The sequence below is a fragment of the Anastrepha obliqua genome, chromosome 5 (genome assembly GCF_027943255.1).
Source record: "Anastrepha obliqua isolate idAnaObli1 chromosome 5, idAnaObli1_1.0, whole genome shotgun sequence".
NCBI classification, from domain to species: domain Eukaryota; kingdom Metazoa; phylum Arthropoda; class Insecta; order Diptera; family Tephritidae; genus Anastrepha; species Anastrepha obliqua.
Window position 1 is genome coordinate 57,164,829 of NC_072896.1, and position 26,323 is coordinate 57,191,151.

Sequence of the window (26,323 nt, forward strand, 5' to 3'; positions counted from 1 at the left end):
TTCCGCGTTCTCGCTTGCCGTTCAAGCAATGTACATTAGCTTACATATGCTTGCGTACAGAATAGATTCGTACATTTGATATGTCCATATGACTTGTATGCATCTTTACATATAGATTTGTACTTTTTGTTTGCAAATTGCGCAAAATTTTATATATGCATGTTTATACTATGTATTGGCATAGAACATTTGTATATTATATTTATATATATATAATTGGCAAGTACATATGTACATTGTACATATATTAGTCTATGAAAATTGCACCAAAGTATATGTATGTAGGCATGTTTATATACATATATTAGTATACAACATATCTTATAAGGTATGTGGTAAATATTACCATACATTTTTTCCTTCATATATAATACTAAATTAATAATAAAAACATTAAAACAACAGGTATTATTAACAACTAGACACTAATTATAAATTCAGTAGGGATGATGATGATACACTTGGTTTTATTTTAAATTCTTCAAGTAAATCAAATTAATAATAATCAATAGGAAGGCATATGCAAATACAAATATGTGAATTTATATATGTACATATGCGCATATACATACATATATATGCTCACTCAAGTAGGTGTGCAGATGTCAAACGTTGTTCAAGCAAGGTAACGACCATGAGCAAGGTAACGACGATTGAGCAAGGTAACGACACATTTGTATTTGCTGCCGGCTAAATCGAATTATAAGACGTTATCACGTCAATAAGTTTTTATTAATACAATCGATTAAAGCAGCTTGTTTCCTATCAATTAGAAGGGACGAAATCACGCCGTATCACTATGATCTGAAACCATGTGTGTATACTAAATGAAGGATATTCTCTCAATATAGGCAGAAAATAATCATTCAATATCGTCACTGTAGGACTGTCCTTTAATAGTGAGTTCTATCCTTTAGGTGACCATTAACTAACAGTCCAAAAAACAAGTCTCTCTCGTGCTTATGAATAAATTTCTAACTTTGTGGCTATAAATATTCTTGTGCACTTTTTATTAATTGGAATATCCTTATTAATTGGAATATCCCACACGTAACGGAATATATTAGTTTAATACTTATCAACCATGAGAAAATAAAAATTAATGGTACAGCAATGGAATTTGCAATGACAGGAGCAAAGCACTAAATTTTTTCCCGAGGTTCGAACAAAAATGAGTCGTATGTTAAGCACTTTTATAATTATGATAATTATAATGATAATACTATATCACTTGTTTGGAAGCATACATACATATATATATATATATGTATATAAGCAGAGGTGAATGCGCATAAGGTATTCAGTTGAAAATTGAGCTTGTAAGCGAATAAACGTAAACTAATGGAGTGATTCAGTCAAGGCGAATCTATTAAAGGTGGTGTTGGTAAATCAACTGATTTGTTTTTTTTTTCTTTCGCTGTGTCCATGTAGCTGTCAGCACAGAATAAAACAAGGCGAACTAATTTAATAAATATATATATATAATTGTCGCGTACACCCTTTTTGGGTGTTTGGCCGAGCTCCTCCTCCAGTTTGTGGTGTGCGTCTTGATGTTGTTCCACAAATGGAGGGACCTACAGTTTCAAGCCGACTCCGAACGGCAGATATTTTTATGAGGAGATTTTTCATGGCAGAAATACACTCGGAGGTTTGCCATTGCCTGCCAAGGGGCGACCGCTATAAGAAAAATCTTTTTTTTAGTTTTGGTGTTTCACCGAGATTCGAACCGACGTTCTCTCTGTGAATTCCGAATGGTAGTCACGCACCAACCCATTCGGCTACGGCGGCCGCAGCCTCTTATTACTTATTGTAAAATGTTATATAAGTTTCCCACGGGAAGATTAATTTGCTGGATTTATAGGTGATTAATGCATATGTGAACGTATTATAACTCGAAATCATTTGGTAATTAACTAAACCGTAGGCTTTAATATGACGTATGAGTATTGTCAATATTTTTAAAACTGACATCGATTTTTCTATGAGTATCGATACTTTTCTCAAAAGTTCCATTACTAGGTGTTCAGGAAAAATATTGCTACTCCTGGATTTAGTTAATATTTACAAATTATGAAAACAAAATTAGATGGATACCATTGAAAGATTAAGTGACGGTACAATACCGTACAGAAGTTTTTATGCGAGGTATATTGAGAGTAATTGGCCGGCTATAATAACCAACGTGTCCAATGAATGGGAATGTAGTAAAAACTGGGTACTTCGAAATTTCCTTTCCGACGAGAGTTTCCAGACAAGCGTCATTAATTTCGATTATCTTAAGCATAAAATAAGCAATCGTTTGGTGCCTGTAACGAACTGTTCCGGGTACTTTAAGCAAAATAGTGTCATGGAGATGCACTTTCACAATTTCTTGGAATACTGGGAAGGGCAGCACAAAACTGGGACTCACAGCGTAGACTCTATAAAAGAGTGCAATAGTTTATATCTGAAAGACTGGCATTTAAAAGCACAACTACCCAGCTATGAGTTCTATAAAGTGCCAGATTATTTTTGCTCAGATTGGTTAAATGAGTATCTTGTGAAGCATAACCGTGACGATTATCGATTTGTTTATATGGGACCGAAAAATTCATGGTAAAACATTATCACATACTAAACTAATTATACAGTCTTTACTATTTTAGAGTAGGACCCCTTTCCATGTAGACGTCTTCGGATCATTCAGTTGGTCTACTAATGTGTGCGGATGCAAAAAATGGATTCTTCTACCTCCCGGTGAACAATATAAAATAGCAGACCGTTTCGGAAATATTGCATATAATGTTAGCGAGAAGCTATTATATGAAAACAATGTAAATTTCTTTGTGATTTACCAAAAAGAAAATGAAGCAGTATTCGTGCCGAGCGGTTGGTATCACCAAGTATGGAATATTACCGATACCATTTCCGTCAACCATAACTGGTTTAATGCAGCTAATATAAAATATATTTGGTGTAATATTTCGGAAAATTTGAGAAAAGTAATTTATGAGATCAACGATTTAAGGAAAAATTGTAACTTTGTATCAACATGTCAAGAAATTCTTAAGGCGAATTTCGGGTTAAGTATTTCTGGTTTCCTTGATATTCTGTGTTTCATAGCCGAGACTCGTTTATGTTTGCTTAAGGACGGGCATCAAAAATCGTGTTTAAGCGGGACCAAAAAACCATCCGACTTTTATCTGAATAAAAACCATATTAACAATGATTTAAAAAACATTAATATTCTTTTGAAGGTTATGGCGCAAGATAAGATCGTTTACAATTGTTCTATGTTGTACGAACGGTGTATAAGATATATAGATCTAAGTAATCCTTGTAATAAACAAAAAATTAGGACATAGAAGCCCAATAAAACATGATTTTAATAATAATATTTAGTAATACATGGTTTTATTTTAGAGAACGACCGATTCGAACATTTTCAAGAACACAAGTAATATACATGTGGCAAAAATTCCAGTATATTTTATATCTGCACCCAAGGGTTCACATACTGGCGAGAGGTTGTACGTAACAGAATAAGGTAATCGAAAAAGGTATATCAATGTTCGGCTCTCCGTACACATGTTTAAGAGTTTATTTTATTTATAATAATTAGCAGCCAGCTGAATTTAAGTTTTTCTAAACGTCCCCAGGACCTTTTTTTTAAGTTGTATTATTTTATTTAAATGTTTTGATTCAATACTTGCTCATTCTTAATTGTTTTCACGGTGATTGTTAGTGAGCTCCAAGCAAGCGTGCATATTGCCTAAAATATTCTTGCAGAAGACCGAACGTATTGTTATTAGGTTATTTAATTTGAAAATTTATCACACCGTGTTCGCACCTGATCCTGTTGAAACGTCCATGGTCTGCCACCGAAATGTTGGTCATCCCACAGCTTTAAAGCAAACCCAGAATACTTTCCCGATAATATTTCACATTTACCTTGACGCCAGGCTTAATGAAAATGATTGCAGAGCGCCCATCGGTGGTTACAGTGGCCTAAACCATTACTTGGGGCGGAAATTGGCCGCTTTCGGCCAAGCGAAGCAACTCCTTCGCTCTCTCATGGAATTCGTTTATTGCTACTTCAGGTGATTCTATGCAATCAGAGCTTTATAAGCTAATACTAAAAATTGTTGCAAAACGTTGTTCTTTAAAATACTCAAATCCACTAATTTGTCGTTTCACACCAAATCGTATAAACGACAAAGTGAAAAAAGTTCTTTTTAGAGCGGGTTCTACAAAATATAAATATTGTCGTGACAGATTAACTCGTTACCAATACTTTTTTATCCTCTTAATATAATACGTTCACATATAAGTAGATGATCCCGTGAAATACTAAAATGAAGAAAAAGCTTTTTTCTAATAGCGGTCGGCCCTTGGCAGACAATGAAATAACTCCGAAAGTGTTTCTACCATGCAAAAACTCCTCATAAAAATCCATTTGACGTTCGGAGTCGGCTTAAAACTATAGATCCCGCCATTTGCGAAACAACAGCAAGACGCACGCCACAAATAGAAGGAGGAGCTCGGCCAAAGGATGTAATCGCCAATTCTATATATATATATATATTCACTTATTACGTTTGATTATTTCTTTTGATTAATTCATTCATAATCCACGAATCATTTACCCTTTATCATATTGAGATGCGACGCAGCCTTGAGGAGAAATAAAATAGGATAACTTGTAAATAAATTATTCAAAAAACTCCATCACCAGAAAGTTCTAATTCAATTCAGTCTTATTTTAGTTTTGTCTTAGATGAATCTCCTATTTTCGAATCTGTCTCAAATGACCATTTGGTACACAACTATTTCTGATGTTCTAAAAATAATCTATAATGAAAAGTCTGAAATTCTTTTTGTCTTATGTTATTGTAACGCAACTAGCTGAACAAGTTTATTGAAGATAGTTATGCTCATTCTAGAAAATTGTAATAATTTACCGAAAAAGAGGTTGTCTGTAAAGTGGGTTTACTGACGATAGTTTAACGTGACAACGTCATAAGAAAATACTGATGTAATGGTTGCAATTTTCAAAACAAAATTTTAATTTTATTTGTTTGATAGATACTTTGTATGGATATAGAGAAGGAGGTAAATGGACTACTTTTCCTATCATCGTCCTATTCTCAACAGAGAAATGGTTCATTACCATGCACACAGGAAGAAGGCATATGCAAATACAAATATGTGAATTTATATACAAATGCGCATACACATACATATACATACATATATATGCTCACTCAAGTAGGAAAGGGCCAGATGTCGAACGTTGCCGAACGCGGGGGCCGATTGTGCTCTTTGTCGTTCGTTCCGCGCTCTCGCTTGCAGTTCAAGCAAAGTAACGACGATTGAGCAAGATAACGACGATTGAGCAAGATAACGACGAATGAGCAAGATAACGACGATTGAGCAAGATAACGACACATTTTTTCGTGCGTGCAGCCGGCTAAATCGAATTATAAGACGTTATTACGCCAAAATCCAGCAGTCTAGAATGAGCATGTGAAATAATGCGATTACTAAAAGATCGCTGTAGACGGAGTGAATAAAATAATATCTTAATTTCTTGTTAATTCTTTTTCGTCTGTTAATAATTGGAATAACTACACTTTTTGGCAAGAATTTGTCAATCAGCTAGCAAACACGAACATTGCCGAATTTTTCAATGCCAATTTGGGGATGTCATTTATAAATAAAAACCTTAATTATATATATAGCTAGTACGTATGCAACCCTGCACAAGCAATTACTAGACGATTTACTCTTCAGTGTGCACACCTACTACCAACACGACTTTTTAGTTGGGTTAATTTGCGTTCATACAGTCCAACCCGATAATACAGTCAGCCAACTAATGTCTATAGTGTGCGGTGTCACTAAATTAAATATCCAAAAGATTTCCAAAACTTTAGTGTTAACTTTTATAAGAAAAATTCCTAACAGAATCCCTAAAATGAAATATCCAATTGCTCGGAAGGACACTTCAATTGTGGATAATTTTCATGGTGTTAAAGTGGCCGATGGTTATCGATGGCTGGAAGACCCTGATTCCGCTGAAACCAAACAGTTTATTGAAAAGCAAAATAAAATTAGCAGATCATTTATTGAAGAAGGGGATGAAAGGTCTCGTATTTTAAAGAAGCTAACAAAGTTATGGAATTATCCAAAATATAGTTGTCCAACGAAGCATGGAGATTACTACTATTTTTTCGTGAATACAGGATTACAAAACCATAAGTAACAGAAAGTAGACTTTTTATGATTTTCATTTAATATGTTGTCGCCGTTAGTGTTCTATACCAGCAGACTGGACTGGAGGATAAACCAAAAATATTTTTGGATCCGAACACATGGTCCGAAGACGGAACTATTGCTTTATCTCAAAAGTCTTTCTCTGAAGATGGAAAATACATGGCATATGGCATAAGTGAAAATGGATCCGACTGGCTGAAGATAAGAATACGCGACGTAAATTCGGGTAACGATCTAAAGGAGACCTTGGAAAATGTTAAATTTAGCGCGATTTCTTGGACAATTGATAATCAGGGTTTTTTTTATTCTGTGCGTTCGATTTCCTTTTACATAATTGTTTAGCTAAATTATTTGAATTATTTACAGCAATATTCCGATCAGAAAGGAATTGCTAACGGCGCTGAAGTAAAGCAGAATGAGAATCAAAAGCTTTACTATCACTATATCGGAAAAAATCAAACTGAAGATATCTTGGTAGTGGAGTTTCCCGAGGAGCCATCTTGGCGTATGTAAGTTGTTTTTTTTTTTTTTTAATTTTACAATAGTGTAACTATACTGTGTGCCTTGACGTTATGCTTCGTCATTGATATATTCCACGAAATAATCTAGGGGACTTTTAGTTAAATAAGGGTGTTGCGTGTGGATGAGATGTGGGTTGCTAACTCCAGAAATTTTGAGTAAAAGTATAATTTGTAGGAAAAACATTTCGTTTTCAAAAGGGTGTGCTAATGACCATAACGATATGGAATACATCCTGACGCTTAGTCAGAATATCATAGAACATTTTTTTGGGGCAATGCGCCTAGAAGATACACATTTTTACTGATCCGGATGCCTTTTAAATATAGTTTGCGGGAATACTTATAGCTAAACCCAAAAATGAAAATAAGAAAACTTCAAATGTGGGTACATCAAACTCTGATTAATTTTAGTACACGTGAGTAAATCGGGACGGCCCTAGCCGGAGCATAAAACTATAGGTCCCCCCATTTGTGGGACAACGTCAAAAAGCACGCAGCAATTAGGAGCAAGAGCTCGGCCAAACGCCTAACACAAGTTTACGCAACAATTATTTAATGTATATTTTTTTTTAATAGTATTAAGTACTAAAATAATGTAAATGGCTTTACTGTTTTTCAAAATATTGTCCACTTTACCATTCGCTGGAACCAACTTTAAATACACATTTGCCACTCAGGTGTGAATGCCTACAAAGCGATTGTTTAAAGGCTTCCACCCAAGCAGCTTATACCCTTTATAATTTAGATTGTACAATACCTTGTGGACAATTTTCAGTAGACTGCTCTGCGATGATAAAATGATCGTAGAACTTAAAATTTGGTCGACCAGATATACTTGAAATTAGAATTCTACTTTGATCTTGAAAATATACTGTCACAAATATATGAATGGGTAAATAATTTGTGTCGCACACAGCTTAAAACGATAGGTCCCTCCATGGAATGAAAAATAATATCGCCTCTCGGCACTTCCTTGCTACAAAGACTAGCTTATGATTTGCGAACCACTCTCTCGTTCAGGTAGCACATTGTGATTAATATCAACAAAAATATTGAATGTATTAATTGAACCATATGCAATCGCCAAGTCGTCAGCAAATGCTATAACTTTTACCATGTAAGGCTATGAAAAAAACAAAATTGGTCCAAGAACTGAACATTGGGGGAAACCCAATGTTATGAGTCTGCTTGTGCTCAGATTATTGTAAATTTTACTTCTTCTATTGCTTAAATAGCATTTAAACCAATCTAGAACGTTTTCGCGAAAACCTGCAGAGTCAAGTTTACTTAAAAAAAATTTATGATCAACCATATTGCTTTTGGTATATCACAAAAAGGCTGACGAAATGTCTTATCAACCATTGCTTTATATATAACTGAACTGAATTCAAAAAGAGTGACATTATGCCTGTAACTGTATAGCTGAGAAAAACAGGCCTGTAGTTATTTTTATCTATTATATTGCCTTTTTCATAAAGTGGTATTACAATCGCACATTTTAAATCCTCTGGGAAAACCTCTGCAATTATATTACTAAATAAATGTTTTAAAAAGTCTAAAGATATAGTGCAATTTTTTGTAATTCTACCAAAAGTTATTAAAATTCCATATGAAAGTCCTTAAACCGTTACAGAGATAAAAACACAATTAAACCCCAAACATGGGGACCTCTAGTTGCATTGGTTTTTGTTCTGTTTTTGAGCGCGAGTGCAATTGGAACAAAAAACTTAAAGTGCGTAGCCGAGTAATCCATTCGCTGGAATGATTCGTAAACGGGAGGTTGGCACTTACGCACTACCCTTGTCACTTCACCAGTATAATTCCATGAGGATGTGTCTGGTTATTTTTATTTATGGGTTTGTATTGAGTATTTAAGAAAAATACTAAACAAAATTTTTGAGTAGGACTAGCAGGCGAACTAATAACACTGTGCGACAGCAATTTTCGGGCTCAAACCAAACAAATTGCAAATGAAAGTACTCATGTAGAATAGTGAGACCCCAATTGGGTTTTGGTCTACCGGGTCACAATTTTTATTTTACAGTGCATTAAAGCTTCGCAATATAGATCGAATGCTATATTAAATAATATGGTAAATCCAGTACAAATATTGATTTTTCTTAAATTTCGTCTTAGAAGACTTTTAGTAATATGCAATTATAAATTTTTTTTTTTAGAACATTTTAACCCGTTGAATCCCACCATTATGTGACTATTTAACTCTTTTTTTTTTCAAAAATTTCATGTACTCCATATCAAATAAAACTCTCAGATGTTTTTGGTGGAAAACGAGCTGGGCTTGGAAATAAATAATCCGTTTAATTCATTTAGCTAGTGATGCTGAAGTTAAACTTAGAGGCAGGGTTGAATTCACTGTTTTTTCGGAGGACATATTTCCGAATCTCTTTCGCTGACTAACGCCACACCTTCCACAGCTTTTGACCCCCAACAAATTTCAGCCAACATATAAAAGAATTCAATAAGAAAAGAATTGCTGTAAAATTATATCGTTTTTTTAAAGTCACCTTTTTCAAATGGCAAAGATACCTGATGATATCGTTCTCCATGCTGTTGTTGTTGTAGCAGTATAAACATTCCCCGTGCATGTACGAGGAATGCTGCTGAAGTGACAGTCCTTGGCCGGATATAAATCCGGGTCGTTCCGGTTACGTAGAACCGACTGTCGCGGAATTTTGAGAGACATTTTGTCATGAAACTTTTCTAATGCATCCAAAATAGTTTGCGGAATGTTACTACTATGTGACAGCGAAGTCTGTGCACTAACAACGTTTTTGTACACAAAATTCTTCATCTGTTTCTTCGTAAAGCCCCAAAAAGTATTGACACAATAAAAATTTGACGGCTCGTGCACAATGGGTTCAATCCAGATTGTTGGAACTCCGAAAGGCATACATTTGCGTTTTTTATGCAGCCATTCTAGTAAAGAGTTGTAGCACGTTTTACAATTGTTTTTGGGAGCTCACGAGACATTTGTAATAACACTTTGGTCAAGGTATTTCTCGTATTCATACTTGAACTCTTCACTAAAAGACATTTTTGCGATTAGTTAATGTAAAATGGCCACAAATAGAACAAAACTTGTTAATGTTTCCTTTTGCAAGCTTCCATTTTAATTAAACAGTTGTCACTTTAAATGATCACTCGCGAATACTTTCTGCTCTTACCACGAAAATCGAATTATTGACATTTTTGTCCACTTTATTAGTTGATCCATTCCACAACAATATGCAACGGTATTTTATCACCGCATTGGTGCGACGAGTGCAGTCATTGGTTCTAACCATAAATTGAGGAACACAGTCCACAGAATTTCGACTCTTATCACTCTCTTAGACATTTTTTGCATTTTGCTCTTGTAAGATAAATTATGAGCTGTTATTGCAGTATTACCTTTTCTCACTATAGAGAAGTGCACACGGAAAACAGTTCCCAAATCTAATAAAAGCTCATTAAAATTAAAGTTGATTTTTACGAACCATTAAAGATCAATTTTGGATATTTTCTAATTGTAAACTTTGAACATTTCGGCTTCTTAATCAAGTTGGAAAAGAAAATAAGATATTTTAATTTTTTTTACTAGGTTGACGTTTTTTTGGAATTAGCCATTTGTAAATATACATACATATGTATGTATATATATGTATGGTACATAATATATTTTTCTTTTATATTTTACATTTACATATATAGGTGACATATACAAAAATACATGCATATAAATATGTACATATATATATTATTTATGTGTAAACACAAAGGTAATCATATGTATGGGAGCTTGGTATAGTTAAAATGCATGCAATATTTATATGGATTTATTTGTTACATTCTTTTCAAGTACGTTTAACCCATAGGTGCTCAATGGCTTTGACAACTCCTAGTGAAATATTCCAAGGATTTTTTTTTGTAGAACATATTATCCCTTTAATACCCAGTTTAAGAAGGCTTTTGAACCATTTTTGAAAAAAAAAAATGGGTTAAATAGTCACATAATGGTGGGATTCAACGGGTTAAAATGTTCTACAAAAAAATGTTTCATTGAATTTTACTAAAAGTCTTCTAAGACGAAATTTAAGAAAAATTAATATTTGTACTGGATTTACCATATTATTTAATATAGCATTTGATCAATATTGCGAAACTTTAATACACTGTAAAAAAATTGTAATCTGATAGACCAAAACCCAATTGAGGTTTTACTATTCTACATGAGTACTTTCATTCGCAATTGGTTTGGTTTGGGTCCGAGCCGATGACCTGAAAATTGTCGCACTGTGTAATAAAAAACGGTTTGCCAATAATTAAAAGTTATTAGAGTAACAACAGTTTTTGCTAATTTTCAAAAAAATTGTAAATTCTTAGTGAGCTTCCATGTATTTGGAACATAACTAATAAGGAAAGGAAGCGATAAGAGAGTATACATACATACATATAGTTACATATGTACACACTTATATATAGTTTTTACGGGAATTGGAAAATTTCTTCTAAATAATATAGCTTCGTCACTAAGCGAAATAAACAAAATAGTCTCAAACTTTGTCGCTTTTATTGCACGAAATTTAACCAAATTTAACAGACTATTGGATCGACTGAAAGTAATATTTAAAACTATAATTGTTGGCAATAAGAGCACTATCGTTTTCGCTCAATCAAGTAGCTTATAACAATTGTATGTAATTATTTTTGATGCTTCTTATTGCAACTTCTAAAACAAAATATATTTTCTACTATGTTTATCATTAATATATAGTATATATACTTACTCTTAAGAAAAAGTTTTCTAATAGATGGTTTTCTATGGGGAGTTTTTTTAATTTTGCTCTTATTAAATCTGATTATCTGTTTATTTTACAGACAAGCTGTTGTATCTGATTGCGGAAGGTATTTGATTATGCCAATAGTGAAAGGTTGTCGTGATAACCTTATTTATTACATTGATCTAAACGAAGCCGAAAACATACGACCAGGCTTAAAGGTTATTAAAGTGATAGATGTATTTGAGTATGATTACGAGGTAAGTAAATCAAGTGAATAAATGAAAGGAAAGCACTTCATAAGAATATTTTCAGTACATTACCAATGTGGGATCAAAAATTTATTTCAGGACAAATAAAAATGCTCCTAACTACAGAATTGTTATAATTGATTTGGAAAATCCCCTTGAAGAATATTGGGAAACAATCATTCCGGTAAGCTTCTTCTTAAAATTTTAAAACAGATGTTCTTTCTAACACGTACGTAATTGAAAACATTCAACGCCAGGGAATTGAGTAGGTTAAGGTTCCATGCTATTTCAAAACAAGAGCGAACTTCATTTTTTTTTTTTTTTTTTTTCAATTATTATCTAAATGTTGACTGTTTTGTCGGATACATTCTTGGAATCTGGCCTCCTTACTCCGTGTCACTCTCTGGGAAGGTGATGTCTGGATGCCAGTAACCTCGTGAACGATATTATTATTTTAAAGCTGAAATGTTCGCTGTGTTTGTTTCATAGACTGTACTTTGCTTATTCGTTACCCCCTCAGTAAAACTACATAGGGGTAAGATTGGGCGACCTGGGTGGCCAGAATATGGCACCAAAACGGCCAATCGGTTTGTTAGGGAAGAAATCGCACAGTATCGCACATTGTCACTCAACTTGTTACCCGCAACCTTCGACGAGCAGTTATATACGAGCATTCCCATGGCAGCCGGTTCTACGTTACCGGAATGACTCAGGGTTTTTCCCGACCAAGGGTTGCCGCCCCAGTAAACTAGCCCTGCCTAGTGTACCGTATCCCACCCCCAATCTTTCGTCCCAGGAGCAATCCCTTGCAGCACGTTTGCTCCGAATACTTCTTTTCAGGGATGGCGTCGAACCCAACCCTGGACCAGAGGTATTTTACTGCTGCATCTGCCACAAACGGCTCCACCCGAACTCCACCTCGGTTAGGTGCAACAAGTGCAACGGGTGGTGTCATCTTAAGACTTGTTCAGGCCTTAAGAATCATAAGGAGTGGTCCACAAGGTATGTGGCCACGTGTTGCTCCCGCCATCAGGCGGCCCCTGCCTCAACGGCGCTACCGCCCTCAGTGCCCACTTCAAACGACGACGCCCCCACCAGGGTAGTGGGCAATTGCTGCAGCTCGCCTGATATCACAATAGCTAGCGCGGGTCTGATAAATAGCATAACCTGGTGACCTATGCTATCGCTTGCATCAGGCCACTTGCCCCTTATCATCTCGATCAAGAGACCTGCCGACTTTGTTTCCGCGGATCACCGGTCATACATCAACTTCAACAAAGCTGATTGGTCCAGATTCGCGGAATTTACTGAAGGCATCTTCTCCGCTCTCCCCATTCCCACCGATGTGCGCGCAGGCGAATCCGCATTCCGCCAGGCGATCTCAGCTGCCGCTGCTCGCTTCATACCCGCTGGAAGGATCAGGGACATACGTCCCAATTTCCCAGCTAAACCAGCTGTTCTGACGAACGAGCGTGATCGCCTACGCCAGGCCGATCCAGGGGATCCTCGGATAAAGGATCTCAATTCCGAGATACGGCAACTGGTAACCCTACACAAGAGGAACAAATGGGAAGAGCATTTGAAGTCCTGCAACTTCACCTCTGGTATGAGCAAGCTCTGGTTCACCGTAAGGTTTCTGTCAAACCCGACGAAGCACAATCTCAAGATTGATATCGCCTTCAACGGTCGTGCTTCGTCGGATCCGAAGAGATACGCGTGCAACTTTAGCCGGCAATTTATTGTGCATCCTCCAGCCGACAGATCCAAACGTAGTGCCACCAGACAGTGGAAATTAGGGAGAGTGGTCCCACTACTGAAGCCTGGGAAACCCGCCAATCAAGGGGAGTCTTATCGTCCGATAACTCTCCTTTCCCCAATAGTGAAGACTCTTGAGGCCTCTCTCTTCTACTCCCACTTTTCACGAAACACTTGACCCCAGCCCTGCACCAGCATGGTTTCCGAAGAGTGCACAGCACCACCATGGCACTCACCGTCATAAATACCCAGGAAACCGCGGCCTCAACCAAAACCGCCCCTGCGAGAGGACTGTCAGCCACGCCACGCTACTAGGTTCTCAAGTCGCTCGCCAGCAGCACTTGGGGGCAAAGACAAGGAAATGTTGCTGTCGACTTTTAAAACAATAGGCCGACCGGTTCTAAACTATGCCGCGCCTGTCTGGTCGCCTGGAACCAGTGATTCGCAGTGGACGAAGCTTCAGACCTGCCAAAACACTGCTTTAAGGACCGGGACAGGATGCCTTCTGATGTCACCTATACAACATCTACATAATGAGGCCCAAATGCTGCCTGTTAAGGAGCATAACAAACTGCTCAGTAAGCAGTTTCTGCTAGGGTGTTACCGTAGGCCTCACCCATAAACGACATTCATCGAGAGTTTCTCACCACCTTCTTAACCTCCGACCCCCGAATGCCGTTATCCGAGTCCAACCACCACCAATCGCAGACGAAGTGCTCCAACCCCCCTATCGGTATGATAGGGGTGGTTTCTAGGGGTTAGGACTGTGTGACTCGGTACCCAAAGGTTAGATAGTGTAGGGGTGTGATGAGTCAGCACACTTATGGTGTGAGACAAAATTTTAAGAAAAATAAGACTCAATTCAAGAAAATTAGTAATCGACTATATCATGTCTATGTTATCTCAATCGATTTTCAGGTGTAGGAAAATTTAGAAACATGAAAATTTCAAAATGCGATATCTCAGCGAAAAAAATGATATTTGAGCAAACTCAACGCCATTTGAAAAAAGAAGGCTTGTATTTACAGATGCTATCCTTTAATTTTGGTGAAAGAAAACATCTGCAAGGCTACATAAGCTCAAATATGGGCAAAAACGGTGTATTTTGCACTTTTAGGTTAGGATATCTCGAAAACCAGAGCTGACAGAATTCTGAGGCCAGATTTGAATTCAGCGCATCATAAACCTTCGGAAATATGTAGTCTGGTTTCTGGGTCTGAATGTTGGTTAAATTTTGTCGGCCTGTGTTATTTTAAGTATTCGGAGCTGTTTATCAATAATATTTAATTTAGTTCGATGTACTACGAGGGCTGAATTTTATATCGTACGTAGTAATGAAAATGGCTTTATTGTTTTTCAAAATATTCTCTTTGGAAGTCAATCACTTCAAAGCACTTATTTCAAAAAGCATCCAAAAATCCGAGAATAAATTCTGTGTCGATATTCAAAATGAATGGTCTATGGATAAGTTCGTGCGGTTTTACAACAGATGGCGTAACTTGATTATTATTCCATCGATCCACATTTCCAAACATTCATTGGAGAGCTACTGTCGTAAGGCACAAACGTCAGTATAAGTTTTTTATTTGAAGCGTAAACAACAATATTTTTACCACACTTGAAAATGTCGAATTTCGTGCCAAATAATGTGTTTTTGCGGGGAATTCTTTAATATGAAGAAAAAAGCAGCCGAAAGTCATCGTATCTTGGTGGAAGTTTATGGTGAGCATGCTCTAGCTGAGCGAACGTGCCAGAAGTGGTTTGCACGCTTTAAAAGTGGTGATTTTGGCCGCGCCGCCAAAGTTCATGGATACCGAATTGGAGGAATTGCTCGATCAAGATCCGGCTCAAACGCAAGAAGAGGTTGCAAAAACTTTGGGAGTTGATCAATCAACCATTTCCAAACGTTTAAAAGCCATGGGAATGATCCGAAATTAAAATTTCGAAAAAAAACCGCACGAACTTATTCATAGACCTATTAAATAAAATTTATAATAAATTACGTTTTTGAAACTTTTTCTATACATTCTGCGTTTATTTAAGACTACTATTTAAAAACATATATACATATATAGGGTTTTTCAGTAAGAGCGCTTCAACTTTTGAACTTTTTTGAATAAAACACAAACGGTTTGACTTTTTTAACTAATTTTTTTTTTTATTATCGAGTTTGAACATGTACATTTAAGTATGAAATTCGATTTCTTTTGCATGACCACCGCGTGCACGTTTTACGAAGTTCAATCGTTGAACCCAATTTTCGACCACTCTTTTGCATAAATCGGCCGAAATTCCAGCAATTTCGCGTTCAATATTGGCTCTGAGCTCACAAATCGTCGCCGGCTTGTTACTGTAGACCAATGACTTCACATAACCCCAAAACGGGACGGCTTGTTAAATGGACCGTAAAATGGCCGTAATGCTCTTAAAGTAGCAGCAACAGAACGATTATTTTCATAAAAAATTTGCACGATTTGCAATCGTTGCTCAAGTGTGTAGCGTTCCATGATGAAATGTATACTAATGAAGTTTACAAATGACAAGCGAAAAATAAAAAAATATTGCGTCGTTCGCCCTCCCTATCGGAAAAAAGTTGAAGCGCACCTATTGAACAACCCTATATATATAATTGGCACGTACACCCTTTTGCGTCTTGATGTTGTTCCACAGACGGAGAGACCTACAGTTTCAAGAGGACTCCGAACGGCAGATATTTTTATGAGGAGCTTTTTTTCATGACGCTATTAGAAAAATGTTTTTTTTTTTATTAATTTTGGTTTCACCGAGATTCGAACCTACGTTCTCTCTGTGAATTCCGCATGGTAATCAAGCACCAACCCATTCGGTTACGGCGACCGCCGACTATTTAAAAACATACGCCCCACACATGACACGTTTTAGCCATTTCCCAGAAGGGCTCAACTATTACAAAATTAAGTATTACAGTGTTAAGTATAAACTAAAAAGAAATTAATATAAGCATTTATAAATGAAGATTTGTAAAAAATGAATAAATAACAAAACATTAACCATTTTAGGAACAAGAAAGCGACGTATTGGACTGGGCAAAATGCGTGGATGAAGATAAATTATTACTGTGTTACATGCAAGATGTCAAAGTGAGTAAAAATTCTATACTATGATATGAAATCTTTATACTATGATGTGATTTTTATACCTGCGTCCTTTTGCGCCCAAGGGTATTACAATATTTTATCTTTGATAGCAACGTTCCAAGTTGTGTTGTCTTTCCATCTTTTGGCTATTTCTGTTTAATATCCTTGATATAAGATCATTTAAAGTGTCGCTAGGCCGCTGCCTCAATATGAGCTAGTTTAGCTGGCTTTGTTTACTTCTACCCAACTCAGCATTTGCAGGTTCCTCTTCTTAATTGGCGCAATAACCGCTTATGCGATGTTGGCCGAGTTTAACAAAGCGCGCCAGTCGTTTCTTTCTCGTGCTAGCCTGAACACACCAAGTAAAGCCAAGTCCTTCTCCACCTGATCTTTCCAACACAGAGGAGGCCTTCCTCTTCCTCTGCTACCACCAGCTGGTACCGCATCAAATACTTTCAAAGCCGGAGCGTTTGTATCCATTCGGACGACCTGACCCAGCCAACGTAGCCGCTGGATGTTTATTCATATACAGCTCATCGTTCCATCGCCTGCGATATTCGCCAAGCTTCTACGTTAGAACGGGCATAATGAGAGCCTTGTAGAGTTAGTTTTGTTCGTCGAGGGAGGACTTTACTGCTCAGTTGCCTACTTACGTTTGATTTCAAGGCTGACATTGTTATCGGTGTTAATGCTGGTTCCTAAATACACGAAGTCTTTTACAACCTCAAAATTATAACTGTCAACAGTGAGGTGGGTGCCGATACGTGAGTGCGCCGACTGTTAGTTTGAAGACAAGAGGTACTTCGTTTTGTCCTCGTTCACCACCAGACCCATTCGCTTTGCCTCTTTATCCAGTTTGGAGAAGGCAGAACTAACAGCGCGGTTGTTAAGGCCGATGATGTCAATATCAAGCGGAGCGCACAACCAGCTATTCTGGAATGCTTCGCCTTCTCACGTTAGCTCACTCCCGAACGGGTGTTCGGAAGCTACCCAGAGGATACGTGGGCTAATCCCGGACGTTGAGAGCTGCTTGAACCATATGCAGAAGAATCGTCCTGGCCACTCCCAAGTGAATGGCGATTAGTAACTTTCCCCACTTGCGTGGACTTCTACACATGGAACCATCCTCCCAGCATTTGCAGCTAGGGACACATAAATAACGCAGATTTTAAACTAATATTGTGTTTTTGTCTAAACTTTGTTAAATTAGTAAATTTTAAATGTTCCACAATGAAGTTTACATTTATACAAAAAAAATACCGTTTCTTTGCATTGAATTCTTTACGGTCGAATGTAATTGAGCTTAACACTAATTGAGAATGGGCAGTTTCGCAGTTTTTTAGCTTCATTATTCCAAATATTTCTAAAGGTATTGATATTTTGTCAAAATGGGACGTTGTAAACACTTCTGACTGGAAGACAGTAGTCTATACCCCGTATGATCAATAATGGTAAAATCCATACCGAGAAGGCAAAAATAAGAATTTGTTCTCCAAAAATGGTACATACTGCTCTTAATTTAGTTACAGAAGGCCCTTAAATAAAAAAAATTACACGACAACTTAGGCCAAGAAAAATAAATATTAGTGCTGACGGCGCTATAGTGGGAAAGAGCAAAGCAAATTCTTTTAAATCATCATGGCGAATAACGCTTGAAATAAATCAAGAATATGATCTGGATGTTTCCAGGAGACAACTCAAGAAAAGTTCGACTCTTTGGTCGTATTAGCAGAAAAAAGCTGTTACCAAAATGATGATGTATCTTAAATAAAATAAATAAATAATTGGCGTGTACACGTTCTGTTAGGTGTTTGGCCGAGCTCCTCCTCCTATTTGTGGTGTGCGTCTTGATGTTGTTCCACAAATGGAGGGACCTACAGTTTCAAGCCGATTTCGAACGGCAGATATTTTTATGAGGAGCTTTTTCATGGCAGAAATACACTCGGAGGTTTGCCATTGCCTGCCGAGGGGCGACCGCTATTAGAAACATGTTTTTTTTTTTTTTTATTAATTTTGCTTTCACCGAGATTCGAACCAACGACCTCTCTGTGAATTACGAATGGTAATCACGCACCAACCCATTCGGCTACAGCGGCCGCCGATGATGTATGTTACGCTTGCCAAATCTCACAAAGGCAAACCTCTTCAATTAAAAAAAATTTTAATTTTGTTTTCGTCTGTGGACCCGAAAATTTCTGAATTTAATATTGCCAAATCACTTAGAAATTCGACAATTGTGGACGTACACCCACACACAATCAGAAATTTTCTCACAGTAACGAATACAGAGTGTACACTCCTAGAAAAAGGCCCCTTCTTTCAAGGATTAAAGTGCGTAAAAGGTTGAACTAAGCTGAAGAATGCGTTAGCATTCCAAATAAAGTTGGAGCAACGTTATTTTTACCGACGAGTCGAAATTCAACATATTTGGGTCGAATGACCGCAGTTTTGTCTGGAGAAGGGAACGTACAGCGCTCAATCTGTCTAATGTGGTTGGTACTGTGAAACATAGTGGCGGGCACGTTATGATGTGGGGATTAATGACGGCAAATTAAATGAGCTCGTTTTGTTTTATTTAAGACACCGTGACTAAAATAAGTTATCTAGAAATATTGAAGGAACACTTTCCCAAAACTGCCGAAATATTCATGCACGACAACGACCCAAAGCATACTGCGCTGGTTGTAATTGAATGGTTGATTTCCAATGTATTGGCCCATACTCCTCTGAGCCCATTCTCAATCCCATCGACTGCTTTTGGGCCCACATTCAAAGATAATTACGGAAGCGGCAGATGAGTAGTAAAAATTACCTAAAATCAGCCATTGAAAAGATATGGGCAAATATTCCAAGAGATGTCCCCAAAACTCTAGTAGACGTCGAGCAACGACGTCTACAAGCAGTAATTAGTGCAAAAATATTTGTTCATCAATTGTCCTTTATTTCCATATATTCCTTACAGGAAAAATTCCAAAAAAATATATTCTATTATTTTAGTTTTTTATAATAAAACATTGAATTGAATACTTTATATTAGCTCTTGCGTTTTGTTAATTGGTTCAACCGGTGGTCTCAAGTTATATATAAGGATTAAAGTCAGAACAAACAAGTGCCCCAGTTTATTTTTGGTTCACTGTAGTTTTTACTTGTTTTTACTTGAACAATTTGCATGTACCTATAATATATTGTAATTTATATTATACTATAAATACTATTTTTAGAAATATGTCAACTTTACCGACCTATCTTGTAAATTTTGGAATGAATAAATTCTCTTAGTTTGGCTAAATACGTATATTTTGAATTTGCGCCAAATTAGAGCATAAATACAATTTTTACATTGTTACCTATTGAATGAATTATGGAACAATTTTTTTTTTTTCGTTACGCAGAGTGGGCACGATCGGTTGACTTTTAGTCTATGAAGTCTTTCAGAGCGAATATTGCAGTTCTGAACTACTTTTCTGGAACGTGTTATTTTTTTCTTCTATTCCTCTAATACCTTTTCTATTGGTAATCACTTGTTGTTGTTGTAGCAGTTTACTAAACCCTGGCAGTGCGGTGTAGTAAGCGATCGTCTGCGTCTAACTTATCTAACGGTAGAGTTCTTGTTTTCTGGTGAGGTAAGGTGCGATACACTAGACAGAGCTAGTTTGCTCGGGCGGCAGCCCTTGGTTGGGAAAAACCATCATTTCGGTAACGTAGAACCGGCTGCCTCTAATCCTCTAGTTTTTATGTCTGGAATTCCATACGAAATTTCTGATTTACGGCAAGGAAAATATTAGGGTGACCAGAAAATAATGTCGTTTTTTTTACAGGAAATTCGAATAAATACATTTCTTAAAATAAATAAATACATTTCATTTTTTATCAATGATGTAATTACTCTCGTTGTCAACAACCTTTTGCCATCTAGTGTGCAAAGTTTCAATGCCGGATCGATAAAATCAATTAATTTTTTTGTCTTGCATTATAGTGTTGCAAAATAACGCCTTTTCTATTGGTAATCACTGGATACTATTCAATTAATGATTGATTTGCGAAGTAAACCTGGCTTAGCAGTCCTCCTTGGCGGTTTATGCGGAGAGAGCCTATATTTCTCATCTGCAGTGATCATCCGATGAAACGACGCTTGGAGTGTTTGAGAGAAAGACTCTGCGTAAGATTTTTAGACCTTTGCACGTTGGCAACGGCGAATATCGCAGGTGATGGAACGATGAGCCGTATGAGCTTTACGACGACTTAGACATAGCGCAGCGAATAAAGATCCAGCGGCTACATTGGCTGGGTCATGTCGTCCGAATGGATACAAACGCTCCGGCTTTGAAAGTATTCGATGTGGTACCGCAGATGGTGGTAGCAGAGGAAGAGGAAGGCCTACTCTGCGTTGGAAAGATCAGGTGGAGAAGGACTTGGCTTCACTTGGTGTGTCGAATTGGCGCCGGTTAGTACGAGAAAGAAACGACTGGCGCGCTTTGTTAAACTCGGCCAAAATCGCGTAAGCGGTTATCGCGCCAATTAAGAAGAAGAAGAAGTGATCAAGGAATCGAAGAACGTTCTGTATTGTACGGTTAAAGCAAAAAGTTGCATGTTTTGGGTTGGTGAACTCTATTTTCTTCAGACAGATTATGCAGAACCCAAAAACCTTCTCTGTTTGTTTTACCAATTTATTACAAATGTTCTTGGGTTCTTGCCCAAGGTTGGTTAAGAGTATTTGACAGTTCCTCGATTGTCTGACATGGATTTGCTTCCACTTCCGCCCTTAATACATCATTGTCTAAAGTTGTTGGAGTCGGAAAGATCAAAATTACCGGATCTTAACTTAGAAATTCACCTTCGGCAATCTAAGGCACTTGAGTAGCAAATGTTGCATTACTACCCTTGTCAAACTGCAAAATCATGCAATGGCGGATATGAATCTCTTCTGGTATTTGGCTAGCCATTTCACTCCAAATGGCAAAATAAAATGTTTCACTTTAACTTTGAAATGTTTGTAGCACGACCCTCAATTACGCAATGAACTCATAAACGGAAAAAAGGCATGTGCAGAGAGGACATTACTTTTTGGTATTTATAGTCAAATGCGCGTAAAGTCGGGCAAAAAAATGTGATAGATGTATTGTGGATTTTCATTGCATACCTATTTCAGGCGCAATGGAATTATATAACCGTTTGTGTTAGTGATGTGCAGGACGCTTGTATTTTGTTTATTAAAATCTATTTAAATTTTTTAGATAGTCATTGAATTCAAATATGAGCAGCTTACATTTATTTTTTTCATTTCAGAGTGCTCTTCAAGTAAATTGCTTAAAAACTGGAGCGATAATTCGAAAATTTCATTTGGATATTGGTACAGTTGTGGCGGTGTCCGGCAAGAAAAAATATTCTGAATTTTTTTTTAACTTCTCATCATTTTTAAATCCTGGTACTATCTACCAATATGATTTTAAGACACCAGAGGAACCACCCAAGATATTCCGTGAAATTAATTTGCAACTGGATGGCTTTACTCAACAAGACTACGAAATAAAACAAATATTCTATGATAGCTACGACGGAACAAAAATTCCTATGTTTATTATTCATAAAAGGAAAGAAGCAATATATCCACGACCGTGTCTGCTTTATGGATATGGAGGCTTTAATATAAGTTTACAGCCCTCTTTTTCTGCAACTGGATTAATGTTTATTGATACATTTGACGGCGTATTAGCGTATCCAAATCTACGTGGTGGAGGTGAATACGGCGAGAAGTGGCACAACGCAGGGCGTCTGTTAAATAAGCAAAATGTTTTTAATGACTTTCAAGCGTCCGCAGAGTTTTTGATCAATAATAAATATACAACTAAGGATCGTCTTGTTATACAAGGTGGATCAAATGGAGGACTGTTAGTAGGTGCTTGCATTAATCAACGACCTGATCTTTTCGGCGCGGCAGTAGCTCAAGTTGGGTGAGTTAATATTATATGTATGGGAGACAATTATATTTAAGTGTTTAACTTATTTTTAATTTCAATAGTGTTATGGATATGTTACGCTTTCATCAATTTACAATTGGTCAAGCTTGGTGCTCAGACTATGGCAACCCTAATGCAAAGGAGCATTTTGAAAATTTATTTAAATATTCACCTTTGCACAACGTACACGTTCCAAAAACCAAATCTGAAGAATACCCTTCAACTTTGATTCTAACCGCTGATCATGATGATCGTGTAAGTCCTCTGCATTCTTTAAAATTTGCAGCAGCTCTTCAGGAAGCAGTACAGAACTCTTGTCAAAGAAACCCTATTATTTTACGCGTATATAGCAAAGCTGGTCATGGTGCTGGTAAGCCAACGACCAAGAGGATAGAAGAAGCAGCTGATATTCTTACTTTTATAAGCAAGACTATAAATGTCAAAGTTATTAATCTCTAACAATATGTATTTTTCGATTTCTTGGTTTTATTTGTTACTTTAAAACATTTAAATTTGTACAGTTAATAAACTTTTTAATGAAGTTAGTTTGCGTTCAAGTTGAAGTCTCACGTCTTAGAGATACAAACTTTATCCTTTCTTGAAAAATAGTGAAAATCTAGTTAAAACCCACCAATAAATTGTTTTAAAATTTTGTCGAGCATGTTTTTAATACATAGGTGTTATGTTTAGCATAAATATAAATTAGTTTATATATAATATATGACAAATGTAATTTAGTTTGGCAGCTTATAATAGCTTGGCAGATCATAGGTCTCAAAATTCTTTTTTCATAATTGAAAGAAGTACATTTATAGGGCAATCATGCAAGTCATGTATATTTGTCTTAAACATTACGTAAACGGCAATAGATTAAAAAGTTTTAAATAAGACTAGTCTGGTTGGTTGGTTGGTTAGAGTGTTGATTCATCCAGATTCCCAACTAGCGCTACCGCACCATTTTGTTGCCACATCCTCGTTACCAACTTGTTTAACAGTTATTTACAGCAAGACTATATCCAGTCTGAGCTTTATTAGGCTGTTGACGTCTAAGCCAGACAGTTGCTCGAGACTCTCGAAGAGCGGTTAGACCAGGGTTAGCATTCTATCCTTCCATAGTGCAGGGCATTCGCACAGGAAATGGAAGATTGTTTCCTTTTTCTCCGGTTGTTTACAACTATGACAGTATGTGTTGTGAGGGATGCCCATTTTGGCGGCTTGTTCTCCGATAGACCAGAAGCCAGTTATGACTGCCGTTAGTCTACAGGCATCCCGTCGTTTCATGCTTATCAATGTCGACGATTGCTTGAGTTTGTAGGTGGGCCATAACGTCCTGCTGATTTTGATTTCGTCTGGTCTCGCCATCTACAATCTGCGATTCGAAGGTATTTTAGGGAAATTGCATTCTTGACTGCACCTAATGGTGTGAATACCGGTACTGCAAGAACGTTATTCATGGCAGATTCCCCTCTTGCCAGTTCATCGGCTTTTTCGTTACCTTCTATGTTCCGATGTTCCAAATTAAAGTTACTTTATGATTTTCACTCAGGGTGGTCAGGCTATTCCTACTTTGCTCCACAACTTTAGAGGCTGTTGTAGCCGAGTCCAGTACCTGGATTGCAGCTTGAAAGCTTATCCGAAAGAATAGAGATATTGTCCTTAAAAGGGAAATCCGTGATTAGTAGCCTACAAGCTTCCCCAATTGCCAGTACTTCCGCCTGGAAGATACTGCTGGTATTAGGGAGGCGCACAGATTTTTCATTTCCAAGTCTATGAGAATATATGCTAGCTCCAACACCATAATCCATTTTACTGCCATCTGTATAGACTGTAGTGCTGAAGTTGTTTAGAGAGATTCCCTTATTCCATTCTTTCTTAGATGGAAAGAGAGTGGCGAAATTAATATTGAAAGTTACCGTCGGGACGATGTAGTCAGTATTCACTGGGATTGACTGAGTTTGTCGCAATAATAGACTAGTGTGACCATAAGTTTTTTCTTTCCAGCGAACCGCTACATTTAACCTAAATGCACGTCTTCTAACGGAAAAACGTGTGTCAGTGCATTGAGAACCTCTCTAGGACATGATCTGATTGCACCGACCGTTATTTCACAGGCTGATCTTTGTATTCTGCCGAGTAATTTGGTATTGTACTCTCTCCCTAAAGCTTTCCACCAAACTATCGAACGATACGATAAAATAGCTCGTATAACCGCCTTATACAGCCATAATGTATGCTTAGGTTGAAGACCCCATCTTCCTCCAAGCATACGTTTACAGGCATATAAAGCAATTTCTGCTTTCCTTACCCGTTCTTCGATATTTAATTTCCAGCAAAGTTTGGAGTCCAGAATTAACTTTAAGTACTTTGCACTGGGTGAAAGTGAAAGAGTTTGTCAGTTGATATTTGGTAGGGTAAAAGTTGGTACCTTGTATCTGATGGTAAAAAGCATAACTTCAGTTTTACGCGGGCTTAAACTTAGGCCACATCCTGTGGCCCAAGAGTTAAGCTCGCCTAACGGCCTTTGGATGATCCCACTGATCGTATTGGGACACAGTCCTGAAACCATTAGCACCACATCATCAACGTACGCCACCACTTTTACCCCACCTCTATTAAGTTTTATTAAGATTTAGCCAAAGAAGTGGAGATTATACTCCCCCTGTGGAGTGCCCCTGTGAACCTTCTTGGTTATGTTGATATTAGCTTTGATGATCCTAGTTTATAGCATAGAGATGACCCAGTTACTAATGCAACTGTCCACCTCTAGGTCAACGCCGGTTGGATGACATCTGTACTAACATTGTTAAAGGCGCCTTCTATATCCAAGAATGCCGCCATGGAATAATGTTTTTCTCTAGAGAGCCCTCTATTGTTCGGATTACCTCGTGAAGCGCTGTCTCCGTAGATTTGCCTTTAAGGTATGCGTGTTGTGCAGTTGATATACCAGAGCCCTCCAGAGAGCTTCTGAGGTGTATATCCAAAAGTCTTTCAAAAGTTTTAACAGGAAAGACGAAAGACCTATTGGCCTGAAGTCTTTCGCTGATTCATGTCCCCTCCTACCTTCTTTTGGTATGAAGGCGACCTTGATTAGTTTCCAACTATCTGGAATATGGCCTAATTTTAAACAAGCTTTAAAAATTTCCTTAGCCATGGTAGGATACAGCCCAATTTTCCTGTACCATCTTTGGAATGATCCCATCTGGCCCCGGAGATTTGATTGCCCATGCAACTTTCTCCTTGGTAATTATTTCATGTGCAAGATGCTGTGGCTTATATTGGTTCCGCCTAATATTTCCCCTCCCACTTTCGTGAGCGCTGCATCCCGGAAAATGCGTGTTTAGCAGACGTTCTTCTGCCGTAGCAGTCCAAATACCATCAGGTTTCTTAACCCAAGAAGCCATTGAAAAGAAAGAACACGTCTGAGCCTAGCAGAATCCCTGGTGGATTCGATTGACGAACAAAATTCCCTCCAGCTCTCTTTTTTGGCAGCCCTGATTGCCTTCTTGTATTTTCTCCGACTTTTTCTGTACAATTCCCAATTTCCCGTCGAGTAGCTGAGGTTAAACGTTGATCTAGATTTTTCCCTTAGTTTTAAGAGCTCCTGCTCCACCAAGGAGGGTGAGTTTTTTTACTAAATTTTATGGGCAGGACGTTTTGTAGGCCCTACTAAATGCCTTTTCCAGTGTTATA

At 37.3% G+C, this 26,323-nt stretch overlaps 2 protein-coding genes and 1 long non-coding RNA gene across 5 annotated transcripts; 2 read left to right on the forward strand and 1 right to left on the reverse strand.

Moving 5' to 3' along the window:
• Nucleotides 1-2,007: 2,007 nt before the first annotated feature.
• LOC129247561 (2-oxoglutarate and iron-dependent oxygenase JMJD4 homolog) lies at nt 2,008-3,376 on the forward strand. 3 transcript variants are annotated; one of them, XM_054886729.1, is made up of 2 exons: nt 2,008-2,595; nt 2,651-3,376. In XM_054886729.1, exons 1-2 carry the CDS (start codon nt 2,087-2,089, stop codon nt 3,342-3,344), a joined length of 1,203 nt encoding a protein of 400 aa, XP_054742704.1. In that variant the 5' UTR covers nt 2,008-2,086; the 3' UTR covers nt 3,345-3,376. The 3 variants fall into 3 exon arrangements, with proteins under 3 accessions (XP_054742704.1, XP_054742706.1, XP_054742705.1); XM_054886731.1 differs by having other exon boundaries at nt 2,646-2,757; XM_054886730.1 differs by having other exon boundaries at nt 2,483-2,595; nt 2,646-3,376.
• Nucleotides 3,363-4,048, reverse strand: LOC129247563 (uncharacterized). Its single transcript, XR_008582565.1, has 2 exons — nt 3,830-4,048; nt 3,363-3,761 (listed from the first exon to the last, which is right to left on the reverse strand). It is a non-coding gene; the product is annotated as an uncharacterized LOC129247563 (long non-coding RNA).
• A 1,772-nt stretch (nt 4,049-5,820) lies between these two features.
• On the forward strand, nt 5,821-23,286 carry LOC129247559 (prolyl endopeptidase). Its single transcript, XM_054886727.1, has 8 exons — nt 5,821-6,240; nt 6,294-6,564; nt 6,622-6,764; nt 11,655-11,814; nt 11,870-11,989; nt 16,599-16,679; nt 21,963-22,627; nt 22,696-23,286. The coding sequence occupies exons 1-8, from the start codon at nt 5,858-5,860 to the stop codon at nt 23,090-23,092; spliced, it is 2,220 nt and encodes a 739-aa protein (XP_054742702.1). The 5' UTR covers nt 5,821-5,857; the 3' UTR covers nt 23,093-23,286.
• The last annotated feature ends 3,037 nt before the right edge of the window (nt 23,287-26,323 follow it).

Excerpts from the sequence above, each read along its gene's own strand:
- LOC129247561 (XM_054886729.1), top strand. The coding sequence starts at position 2,087 with ATGGATACCATTGAAAGATTAAGTGACGGTACAATACCGTACAGAAGT. Across the intron at positions 2,596-2,650 it reads ATGGGACCGAAAAATTCATG|GACCCCTTTCCATGTAGACG; the intron begins GTAAAACATTAT and ends ATTTTAGAGTAG.
- LOC129247559 (XM_054886727.1), top strand. The coding sequence starts at position 5,858 with ATGTCTATAGTGTGCGGTGTCACTAAATTAAATATCCAAAAGATTTCC. Across the intron at positions 6,765-11,654 it reads GAGGAGCCATCTTGGCGTAT|ACAAGCTGTTGTATCTGATT; the intron begins GTAAGTTGTTTT and ends TTTATTTTACAG. Across the intron at positions 22,628-22,695 it reads GCGGCAGTAGCTCAAGTTGG|TGTTATGGATATGTTACGCT; the intron begins GTGAGTTAATAT and ends TAATTTCAATAG.